This window comes from Microcaecilia unicolor, chromosome 4 (genome assembly GCF_901765095.1).
Source record: "Microcaecilia unicolor chromosome 4, aMicUni1.1, whole genome shotgun sequence".
In the NCBI taxonomy this organism is placed as follows: Eukaryota; Metazoa; Chordata; class Amphibia; order Gymnophiona; family Siphonopidae; genus Microcaecilia; species Microcaecilia unicolor.
In genome coordinates, this window is record NC_044034.1 from 215,338,152 (window position 1) to 215,351,023 (window position 12,872).

The window sequence follows — 12,872 nt, forward strand, 5'->3', positions numbered from 1 at the left end:
GGCAAAATAAAAAGTGATGCGCGTCCATTTTGGGCCTGAGACCTTACTGCCACCCATCGATCTAGCGGTAAGGTCTCACACATTAACTGGGCGGTAATGGTCTATGTGCGTACAATGCCGATAACTGCCTGGTTAGCACCGCACGCCGGAAACTTTCTAGCGTTCTTAGTGGACGTGCGTAAAAAATTAAATTACCACCAAGCCACGTGGTAGCCGGGTGGTAGTTCAAAATTGACGCTTGTAGGATGCACATACGCGCCTATGCAGCTTAGTAAAAGGGCCCCCAAATTTACATAAATAACTAGCATGACAGGGGAGGGGTGCAAAATTTTAACTAGCAACATGTGTTCAGCTACCTTACAAACTTAGCCAGAGAGGCCTAAATGAATATTGACTTCTATATGTCAGTAACCAAGTTAGGTTGTTAGAGGGAAAATGGGCATATGACAATGAAAACTAATTGTAATGAGTTGGCAACCATGCCCATGGTAGGGAGAACCTCTCTAGAGCCTGTGTACTGGCAGACAGCTGTCACCCCTCATGGCGTGCACTCCATGAACCTCTCCCCAGTGTAGGTACTCACACGGGATTTTGTTAAGGATGTTATCAATGAACCCTGGTGCAGTGGTGGTTATGGTAACGTTAGCTCTGACCGTGGTGGTAGATACATTGTACGAAGCTTCTTTGTCTGGCATGGCAGGACGGGGAGTAACCAGTTGCTGCCACACCGGGGATAAAAGCTCTACAAAAGAAGAAAAATAAGAGGGGTCATGTATGATCGTCACTGGTCCCATTTCCATTATGATTGTGGTAACTTCCTGTATTGGTTCCTCTGTCCCCAAGATATGTACGTTTATTTCATGCATACTCCTTTAGGTTCGAATGTTGTTCCTGGAGAAGAAGCAAAACCACCAGAGGGTGGAAAAGAACAGCAGTGTCCCACGAAAGATCATTGTACTGTCACAAGTATAAGTTGATTTTCAGTGTCAAATTTTATATAGTTATATTTACATGTTTGTGTATACATATTTTATATTTTATTTTTTATATAGACTCCTGAGGAAGGCATTTGTAGTGCCGAAACAGGGTACCTTGTAGAGTCTTCTTTCAAATAAAACGGCATTTTATACATTGGACGCCTTTGGTCTGCTTGTTGAAGAGCCTAGTTCTGTTCCCACTCCTGTTTCTGGAGGCTATCCCAAATGTATGCAGATTGGCTGTCTGTATTACAGTTGAATATCACTACCATCTGGATAGCTGCAGTGCTGTCCACAACTCCGAATAGCGAGCAGCTGCTATTATCCAGATACTGCTGCTGAATATCCAGAATTTTTTACCCACAGCAGCTGATGTTTCAAAACAATTGGTGACCATTGCAGGCTCAATATTACCCTCATTATTTATTTTTATTTTTTATGTAATTGTTTGATGTGCTTTACAATTAAAATATTAGAATCAACAGCCATAATATATTACCATTTTAACATAAATAATTACAAAAGTATTTCAACATAAAACATTTGTTAAAACTTTTAAAAAAAAAAGGAAAAAAAAAGTCTTACAAAATTTCCTAAATCTCAAATATACTGATTCAAGCCTCACATCTAATGGCAAGAGATTCCACAATATAGGAGCTTAACATTCAAATGTTGTTCTTTGTGTGGTTGCTGACTACATCTGGGTGTATAGGGCTGGATTAAAGTGCCAGCTGTGAGGAATGTAATGGATGGGAAGCAGTACCAAAATGTTACCAGCATTCTACATAATACAACATTTCTGAGTCAAATGATTAAACTAAATATAGGATTCCATTGGAAGCCAATGCAGTCCTAAAAGGGAAGCATGGTTAGATTTGTTTCTTGCCTGTGACTAGGGTTACCATATGGCTCCAGAAAAAGGAGGACGGATTGAGCCAGCCGGGTTTTACTTCCATTGCTTTCCATTGAAAGCAATGGGCAATTACTTCGATTGAAAGCAATTACTTCCATTGAAAGCAATTGCTTTCCATTGAAAGCAATGGAAGTAAAACCCTGCTGGCTCAATCCGTCCTCCTTTTTCTGGAGCCATATGGTAACCCTACCTGTGACCAGTTTTGCAGCCATGTTCTGACTATATTGTAATTGATTCAAAAAAAAAAAATTTTTGGTAGCCCCTAGAGTGGAGGAGTAGCCTAATGATTAGAGCAGTAAGCTAAGAACCAGGGAAACCAGTTTCAATTCCCACTGCAACTTCTTGTGATCTTGGGCAAGTCACTTAACCCTCCATTGCCTCAGATACAAACATAGGCCATGAGCCCTCCAGGGACAGAAGGATACCTACTATAGCTGAATGTACACTGCTTTGATAGCTTTCAGGCTTGCAGGTTGTATAAAAAAAATAGCATACATAAAAAACAGAGTTATAATAATCTGATAAAGTTCTGGAGATTTTAGAGGAAAGATTGTTAGCATTAAGGGGGAAATTTTCAAACTGCCTATGTTGATGTAAGATTCTTTTATTTCCAGACTAGTAAAAAAGCCCTGTTTCTGATGCAAATGAAACAGGGGCTAGCAAGGTTTTCTTCTGTGTGCATGTGGGAGTGTGTGTGTCCCTGCCCTCTGCCCTCTCTCCCTTCCCCTCTGCTCTCTGTCCCTCCCCCCTCGGAGTCGAGTCCTTCAGTGTTAAGTTTCCTGCTGTGCTGTGTTTGTGTTACAGAGATAGTGAGGGCTTCTGCCCTCTCTCCCCTCCCCCCTCTGAGTCCTTCACTGTTACAGAGAGAGCGATTTGATTTCGTGCTTTGCTGTGTTTTCCTTCACTGTTTGTGTTACAGAGAGAGCGAGGGAGGGGCAGACACTCATGGGGAAACCGGATATCTCTCCCCCTTCACACTTCCGGCTGGAGGCTTCATTTAGAACGTTGGTGATGCCTTTTATATATAGAGATGTTTTTTTTCCCTAACTTTAAATATTTGCTCTTGGCAGAGTCCCTAATGCCATAAATACATCTGTATATAAATAATGGCAATGACTACCGCTGCACAGTGCCCAGGGTTTCTTTCAGGGGCAAAGGGTTCAAGTTGTCTTCCACACCACATAGAGGCCACACAATTAGTGGGAAACCTAGAACTTTCTATGCAATCACACTGCTCTGCAGAGTCACCCTGTCAATGAATTTCCCAGAGGTTGGAAGAGGGGCTAAAAGCAATTATTCACCTCCAGGTAGGTTGGAGGGGTAGAATGGTATTAACGTGCAGCCAGGTGAAAGGAATAACTAAAAAAAAAAAGGTTCCTTTCTCTCCTTCCATGGCATCTGAGGTTGATACTCAAGTAGCAGAGATTAAGTATGTAAGGAAATGCTCTCTTTGGTGTTCACAGGGACACAATTCTCCTCTGAGAAGGTATGCAAAAATGGGCATATGGCTTTCTTTTCAGGTTTTAGCACTCAGGACAGGTAAGTCCTTTAGACTTTGCTCCACTAGTAATTCACTTCTAATTCCCTTCTTATCCCTCCTTATTTAGGATCTTGAGAAGCAAGCGTACATATCAGATAAATATCACCATGCTGTTATTGCTTTCACTTGAGACTACAGATCACCAAAGCCACAAGATCCCTTCCCTTAATTCGCTTTATCTTGTATATTATTCAGACATTGCTCCTAGGAAATTCTGTTCTGCTACTGGAACAGGAGTCCTCAACCCAGTCCTTGGGAAACACCCAGTCAGTCAGGTTTTAAGGATATCCACAATGAATATGCATGAGGTAAATTCCATTGTGTGCAAACAGATCTCATGCATATTCATTTTGGTATCCTGAAAACCTGACTGGTGAGGTGTGCGCCGAGGACTGGGTTGAGAACCACGGTACTGGGATCTTCTGAGTATATAAATGTACTCACAGTGCTGTTAAAACCAAGTTAAACTTTTGAAGTTCAAATCCGAATGTGTATGAATTGGTAACCCTTTATGGGGGTAACTTTAGTTGCATGATTTTAGATGGCAGGAACATATGTAAATGGTAGTTTCTAATAATTTGCAGATGTAAGTGGCCATTTACTCATGTAAATGGCCTCTTCTACAATCCCAACTAGCGAAAAAGTATATGCCATGTGTTGATGGCCAGTACTTTGCCTGTCGGCATGTGTCTGGGCAGAGCTTAGGCAGAGCACACAAATACACCAAGAAATTATAGCAATCTATAATTTATGTGTGTTCTTGCTAATATCTAATCAATCCCAAAGAACAGCCCAATGTCTAATGATTTCATTCCAAAACTAGTAAGTGCAACAATTTTCTATATGGTCTAAATTGGACCTCAGTGGCGACTCGTTTCATAAGTGCCAGAATATCTCTTAGCTCACCTTGTCTCTTCACCGGTCCAACATTTTAATCCAATTTTAATTTTATTTAATTATCTATTGCATGACTTTCATAAAGATTTTAGTAAACAAACTTAGCTTTGATTGCAGTTATGAACAGCGGGACCACTGGCCAACATGTGGCATGTTTCGCTAAGTGCTGCATCAGGGTTCGGTCCACACATTGAACGCCATAGTATTATCACTCCTTAATTGATAAGAGTGATAATACTATGATCTCCAAGGGAGAAACCTGCCCTCCACTTCCGCCTATGGGCACCAACATCTTACATCCAGCCTTGAGAACACCTTCCTTTTCTAACACAGTGGGTAATATTTACTTATGTATTAGGATTTATTTACATGCCTTTTTGAAGGAATTCACTCAAGGCGGTGTACAGCAAATGATAGCTTTGTCATCATTGTACCCTATTCAGATGCTCACATGAGACTTTCTTAGCTTGTCAGTCCATTGAGTTCAGCCTTCTATTACCTATCTACCATGGGGCAATTGTTCATGAAAAGCAACAGTCCTGCAGAATTGTAGTCATCATTATCTCTGTCCATTCCCCATCTCTCTTTGTTTATCCATCCATCCATTTCTGTTTCTATCCATTTATTGATCTGTCTCTCTATGAGTCCATATATTCATACTGTTCTCTCTCTCTGTCTCTCTTTTTCTCTCTCACACACACTGGTTAAAGACTCTGGAGATCTGCAACCCAAACATGCCCTAACACTGATCAAGCCAGAGGGGAGTCACTGAGTTCATTTGGTTTTTGCACCCTCAGCTTCTCTGTTGTGCCCATTGCTAAAAGCCTAGAAAGGAAAGTCCTGCCCTTAAGTGCTTGTATTCTGGAAAGTTTTGAAAACCAAGGACTGGGAAGGAGGTGTGGAGGGGCATAATCGAACGGGGCGTCCAAGTTTTCCTGGGGCCGTCCTCATAGGACGGATCCGTGAAGGGGCGGGGAAACCCTACTACTACTACTATTACTATTTAGCATTTCTATAGCGCTACAAGGCATACGCAGCGCTGCACAAACATAGAAGAAAGACAGTCCCTGCTCAAAGAGCTTACAATCTAATAGACAAAAAATAAATAAAGTAAGCAAATCAAATCAATTAATGTGAACGGGAAGGAAGAGAGGAGGGTAGGTGGAGGCGAGTGTTAGGGCATGTTTGGGTTGCAGATCTCCAGAGTCTTTAACCAGTGTGTGTGAGAGAGAAAAAGAGAGACAGAGAGAGAGAACAGTATGAAACCCGTATTATCAAAACAAGATGGGCATCCATCTTTCATTTCGATAATACGGTCGGGGACGCCCAAATCTCAACATTTAGGTCAACCTTAGAGATGGTCGTCCTTAGAGATGGTCGTCCCTGGTTTTCGGCAATAATGGAAACCGAGGACGCCCATCTCAGAAACGACCAAATCCAAGCCATTTGGTCATGGGAGAAGCCAGCATTGGTAGTGCACTGGTCCCCTTCACATGCCAGGACACCAACCAGGCACCCTAGGGGGCACTGCAGTGGACTTCAGAAATTGCTCCCAGGTGCATAGCTCCCTTACCTTGGGTGCTGAGCCCCCTAACCCCCCCCCCAAAAAAAAAACCACTCCCCACAACTGTACACCACCACCATAGCCCTAAAGGGTGAAGGGGGGCACCTACATGTGGGTACAGTGGGTTTCTTGTGGGTTTTGAAGGGCTCACATTTACCACCACGTGTAACAGGTAGTGGGGGATGGGCCTGGGTCTGCCAGCCTGAAGTGCACTGCAGTACCCACTAAAACTGCTCCAGGGACCTGCATACTGCTGTCATGGAGCTGGGTATGACATTTGAGGCTGGCAAAAATATTTTTTTTAAGTTTTTTTTTTTTAGGGTGGGAGGGGGTTGGTGACTACTGGGGGAGTAAGGGGAGGTCATCCCCGATTCCTTCCGGTGGTCATCTGGTCAGTTTGGGCACCTTTTTGTGGCTTGGTCGCAAGAAAAAATGGACCAAGTCGGCCAAATGCTCGTCAGGGACGCCCTTCTTTTTTCCCTTATCGGCCGAGGATGCTCATCTCTTAAGCACGCCCCTGTCCCGCCTTCGCTACGCCTCCGACACGCCCCCGTGAACTTTGGTCATCCCCGCGATGGAAAGCAGTTGAGGGCGCCCAAAATTGGCTTTCGATTATGCCGATTTGAGTGACCCTGAGAAAAGGACGCCCATCTCCCGATTTGTGTCAGAAGATGGGCGCCCTTCTCTTTCGAAAATAAGCCTGAAAGTCATCAGAAGAGACTCACGAGCCAGCAAACCATCTCAAAGTAAACATGCCTTCACTCAAACTTCAGTCTGCAGCACCCCCTCATACTCCAGCACAGAAGCTTTCCCTCAGCACCCCCTACTGTTCCAATACTGAGCCCTGACATGCATCTCTGCTAATACACCTAAGTCCTCAAGTTGTCACACCCAATAGTGTTCAAGCATTTCTCCCACCTCCATGGTGGATGATCAGAAAGTACTAGTATATCATTCATGTCTGACACAGGTCAAACAGAGGCTGAGATTTCTGCTTATACAAATTATTTCAGTGGTTTGTTTATCTTTCCTTTCACACAAGAAATTCACAAACAATAACACCCTCTGCAATGCTCCTGCAGCTGATCTCTCATTTCAAAATATTTTCAAAGCAGGACATTTCAATAAAATTTTAGCAAACCTCCCATTATAAATCATACTCCAAATATATTCCATTACATACATCATTAAGATCAACAAAGATATGAAACAAGCAGTTTTTGCTGCTCTTTGAGATGGAGATTGTGAATCCTTGACTAGTGTGCAGGGGTGTGGATCCTGTATTGCTAAGCCTGGGAGTGTGAACCATGGACTAGAATGCTGGGGGTGTGGATCCTGCAGTACTCAGAATCTGCAAATTTGGATCCTGGCACTAGTTCACTAGGGTGTGGATTTAGGAGTGCCTGAGTCTGGGAGGGTAAATTCCTGGCACTAGTGCACTGGGTATGGATCTTGCATTGCTCTGAGTCTGGGGGTGTAAATCCTGGCACTGGCACACTGGTGTGTTTATCCTGTAGTGTTCTGAGTCTGGAAGTGTGAATCTTGGCACTAGAACAATGGGGTGTCTATCTTGCATGGCTCTGAGTCTGGAAATGTGAATCTTATTTATTTATTTATTACATTTGTATCCCGCGCTTTCCCAAACATGGCAGGCTCAATGCGGCTTACATAGTACTACTACTACTACTTAACATTTCTAGAGCGCTACTAGGGTTACGCAGCGCTGTACAATTTAACAAAAAGGACAGTCCCTGCTCAAAGGAGCTTACAATCTAAAGGACGAAATGTCAAGTTGGTGCAGTCTAGATTTCTTGAATAGAGGTATAGTGGTTAGGTGCCAAAGGCGACATTGAAGAGGTGGGCTTTGAGCAAGGATTTGAAGATGGGCAGGGAGGGGGCCTGGCGTATGGGCTCAGGGAGATTATTCCAAGCATGGGGTGAGGCGAGGCAGAAAGGGCGGAGCCTGGAGTTGGTGATGGTGGAGAAGGGTACTGAAAGGAGGGATTTGTCTTGAGAGCGGAGGTTACGGGTAGGAACGTAAGGGGAGATGAGAGTAGAGAGGTAAAGCGAATGCTACATACCTGTAGAAGGTATTCTCCGAGGACAGCAGGCTGATTGTTCTCACTGATGGGGTGACGTCCACGGCAGCCCCCTCCAATCGGAAACTTCACTAGCAAAGGCCTTTGCTAGTCCTCGCGTGCCGATGCGCACCGCGCATGCGTGGCCGTCTTCCCGCCCGAACCGGCTCGTGTTCGTCAGTCCCGTATGTAGCAAGACAAAGACAAGGGAAGACACAACTCCAAAGGGGAGGCGGGTGGGTTTGTGAGAATAATCAGCCTGCTGTCCTCGGAGAATACCTTCTACAGGTATGTAGCATTCGCTTTCTCCGAGGACAAGCAGGCTGCTTGTTCTCACTGATGGGGTATCCCTAGCCCCCAGGCTCACTCAAATCAACAAACATGGTCAATTGGGCCTCGCAATGGCGAGGACATAACTGAGATTGACCTAACAACTTATCCAACTAACTGAGAGTGTAGCCTTGAACAGAATAAACATGGGCCTAGTGGGGTGGAGTTGGATTCTAAACCCCGAACAGATTGTGAAGCACTGACTGCCCGAACCGACTGTCGCGTCGGGTATCCTGCTGCAGGCAGTAATGAGATGTGAATGTGTGGACAGATGACCACGTTGCAGCTTTGCAAATCTCTTCAATAGTGGCTGACTTCAAGTGGGCCACTGACGCTGCCATGGCTCTAACACTATGAGCCGTGACATGATCCTCAAGAGCCAGCCCAGCCTGGGCGTAAGTGAAGGAAATGCAATCTGCTAGCCAATTTGAAATGGTGCATTTCCCCACAGCCACTCCCCTCCTGTTGGGATCAAAAGAAACAAACAATTGGGCGGACTGTCTGTTGGGCTGTGTCCACTCCAGATAGAAGACCAATGCTCTTTTGCAGTCCAATGTGTGCAGCTGACGTTCAGCAGGGCAGGAATGCGGACGGGGAAAGAATGTTGGCAAGACAATTGACTGGTTCAGATGGAACTCCGACACTACCTTCTGCAAGAACGTAGGGTGAGTGCGGAGGACTACTCTATTATGATGAAATCTGGTGTAAGGAGCCTGGGCTACCAGGGCCTGAAGCTCACTGACTCTACGAGCTGAAGTAACTGCCACCAAGAAAATGACCTTCCAGGTCAAGTACTTCAGATGGCAGGAGTTTAGTGGCTCAAAAGGAGGTTTCATCAGCTGGGTGAGAATGACATTGATATCCCATGATACTGTAGGAGGTTTGACGGGGGGCTTTGACAAAAGCAAACCTCTCATGAAGCGAACAACTAAAGGCTGTCCTGAGATCAGCTTACCTTCCACACGGTAATGGTATGCACTGATTGCGCTAAGGTGAACCCTTACAGAGTTGGTCTTGAGACCCGACTCAGACAAGTGCAGAAGGTATTCAAGCAGGGTCTGTGTAGGACAGGAGTGAGGATCTAAGGCCTTGCTGTCACACCAGACGGCAAACCTCCTCCATAAAAAGAAGTAACTCCTCTTAGTGGAATCTTTTCTGGAAGCAAGCAAGACACGGGAGACACCCTCCGACAGACCCAAAGAGGCAAAGTCTACGCTCTCAACATCCAGGCCGTGAGAGCCAGAGACTGGAGGCTGGGATGCAGAAGCGCCCCTTCGTTCTGTGTGATGAGGGTTGGAAAACACTCCAATCTCCACGGTTCTTCGGAGGACAACTCCAGAAGGAGAGGGAACCAGATCTGACGCGGCCAAAAAGGAGCAATCAGAATCATGGTGCCTCGGTCTTGCTTGAGTTTCAACAAAGTCTTCCCCACCAGAGGTATGGGAGGATAAGCATACAGCAGGCCCTCCCCCCCAATCCAGGAGGAAGGCATCCGATGCCAGTCTGCCGTGGGCCTGAAGTCTGGAACAGAACTGAGGGACCTTGTGGTTGGCTCGAGATGCAAAGAGATCTACCAAGGGGGTGCCCCACACCTGGAAGATCTGGCGCACTACTCTGGAGTTGAGCGACCACTCATGAGATTGCATAATCCTGCTCAACCTGTCGGCCAGACTGTTGTTTACGCCTGCCAGATATGTGGCTTGGAGCAACATGCCGTAACGGCGAGCCCACAGCCACATGCTGATGGCCTCCTGACACAGGGGGCGAGATCCGGTGCCCCCCTGCTTGTTGATGTAATACATGGCAACCTGGTTGTCTGTCTGAATTTGGATAATTTGATGGGACAGCCGATCTCTGAAAGCCTTCAGAGCGTTCCAGACCGCTCGTAACTCCAGGAGATTGATCTGCAGATCGCGTTCCTGGAGGGACCAGCTTCCCTGGGTGTGAAGCCCATCGACATGAGCTCCCCACCCCAGGAGAGACGCATCCGTAGTCAGCACTTTTTGTGGCTGAGGAATTTGGAAAGGGCATCCCAGAGTCAAATTGGACCGAATCGTCCACCAATACAGGGATTTGAGAAAACTTGTGGACAGGTGGATCACGTCTTCTAGATCCCCAGCAGCTTGAAACCACTGGGAAGCTAGGGTCCATTGAGCAGATCACATGTGAAGACGAGCCATGGGAGTCACATGAACTGTGGAGGCCATGTGGCCAAGCAATCTCAACATCTGCCAAGCTGTGATCTGCTGGGACGCTTGTACCCGGGAGACGAGGGTCAACAGATTGTTGGCCCTTGTCTCCGGAAGATAGGCATGAGCCGTCCGAGAATCCAGCAGAGCTCCTATGAATTCGAGTCTCTGTACTGGGAGAAGATGGGACTTTGGGTAATTTATCACAAACCCCAGTAGCTCCAGGAGGCGAATAGTCATCTGCATGGACTGCAGAGCTCCTGCCTCGGATGTGTTCTTCACCAGCCAATCGTCGAGATATGGGAACACATGCACCCCCAGCCTGCGAAGCGCCGCTGCTACTACAGCCAAGCACTTCGTGAACACTCTGGGCGCAGAGGCGAGCCCAAAGGGTAGCACACAGTACTGGAAGTGACGTGTGCCCAGCTGAAATCGCAGATACTGTCTGTGAGCTGGCAGTATCGGGATGTGCGTGTAGGCGTCCTTCAAGTCCAGAGAGCATAGCCAATCGTTTTCCTGAATCATGGGGAGAAGGGTGCCCAGGGAAAGCATCCTGAACTTTTCCTTGACCAGATATTTGTTCAGGGCCCTTAGGTCTAGGATGGGACGCATCCCCCCTGTTTTCTTTTCCACAAGGAAGTACCTGGAATAGAATCCCAGCCCTTCTTGCCCGGATGGCACGGGCTCGACCGCATTGGCGCTGAGAAGGGCGGAGAGTTCCTCTGCAAGTACCTGCTTGTGCTGGAAGCTGTAAGACTGAGCTCCCGGTGGACAATTTGGAGGTTTGGAGGCCAAATTGAGGGTGTATCCTTGCCGGACTATTTGAAGAACCCACTGATCGGAGGTTATGAGAGGCCACCTTTGGTGAAAAACTTTCAACCTCCCTCCGACCGGCAGATCGCCCGGCACTGACACATTGATGTCGGCTATGCTCTGCTGGAGCCAGTCAAAAGCTCGTCCCTTGCTTTTGCTGGGGAGCCGCAGGGCCTTGCTGAGGCGCACGCTGCTGACGAGAGCGCGCGCGCTGGGGCTTAGCCTGGGCCGCAGGCTGGCGAGAGGGAGGATTGTACCTACGCTTACCAGAAGAGTAGGGAACAGTCCTCCTTCCCCCATAAAAACGTCTACCTGAGGAGGTAGATGCTGAAGGCTGCCGGCGGGAGAATTTGTCGAAAGTGTTATCCCGCTGGTGGAGCTGTTCTACCACCTGTTCGACTTTTTCTTCAAAAATGTTGTCCACTCGGCAAGGGGAATCCGCAATCCGCTGCTGGATCCTATTCTCCAGGTCGGAGGCACGCAGCCATGAGAGTCTGCGCATCACCACACCTTGAGCAGCGGCCCTGGACGCAACATCAAAGGTATCATATACCCCTCTGGCCAGGAATTTTCTGCACGCCTTCAGCTGCCTGACCACCTCCTGAAACAGCTTGGCTTGCTCAGGGGGGAGCTTGTCCACCAAGCCCGCCAACTGTCGCACATTGTTCCGCATATGGATGCTCGTGTAGAGCTGGTAGGACTGAATCTTGGCCACGAGCATAGAGGAATGATAGGCCTTCCTCCCAAAGGAGTCTAAGGTTCTGGAGTCTTTGCCCAGGGGCGCCGAAGCATGTTCTCTAGAACTCTTAGCCTTCTTTATGGCCAGATCCACCACACCAGAGTCGTGAGGCAACTGAGTGCGCATCAGCTCTGGGTCCCCATGGATCCGATACTGGGATTCGATCTTCTTGGGAATGTGGGGATTAGTTAATGGCTTGGTCCAGTTCGCCAGCAATGTCTTTTTTAGGACATGATGCATGGGTACTGTGGACGCTTCCTTAGGTGGAGAAGGATAGTCCAAGAGCTCAAACATTTCAGCCCTGGGCTCATCCTCCACAACCACCGGGAAGGGGATGGCCATAGACATCTCCCGGACAAAGGCCACGAAAGACAGACTCTTGGGAGGAGAAAGCTGCCTTTCAGGGGAGGGAGTGGGGTCAGAAGGAAGGCCATCAGACTCCTCGTCAGAGAAATATCTGATGTCCTCCACCTCCTCCCACAAGGCCTCACCATCGGTATCAGACACAAGTTCACGAACCTGCGTCTGAAGCCGTGCCCGACTCGACTCCGTGGAAACACGGCCATGGTAGGAGCGTCGAGAGGTGGACTCCCTCGACAGCACCGGCGAAGCTCCCTCCGCCGACGTCGTCGGGGAGTCTGCCTGGGAGGCGGCCGTAGCTGGTACCGCAAGCGTACCGGTACCGGAGACCTCACCTCGGGCAAGGGGCAAGCCGGCACCTCACTCAATGGTACCGGAGGCGCAAGCATCCCCGGTACCGGAGGGGAAGGGCGCAACAGCTCTCCCAGAATCTCTGGAAGAACGGCCCGGAGACTCTCGTGCAGAGCGGCTG

At 47.6% G+C, this 12,872-nt stretch overlaps 1 protein-coding gene across 1 annotated transcript in view; it reads right to left on the reverse strand.

Annotated features, from left to right (window-relative positions):
• The window catches only part of LOC115469001 (synaptotagmin-2-like), a 76,274-nt gene that overhangs the window by 32,711 nt on the left and 30,691 nt on the right, over positions 1-12,872 (reverse strand). Inside the window, exon 2 of the mRNA XM_030201234.1 lies at positions 584-742. Within this exon, the coding sequence (XP_030057094.1) occupies positions 584-695 (112 nt within the window). The 5' untranslated portion in view covers positions 696-742. The remainder of the gene's footprint in view (positions 1-583; positions 743-12,872) is intronic.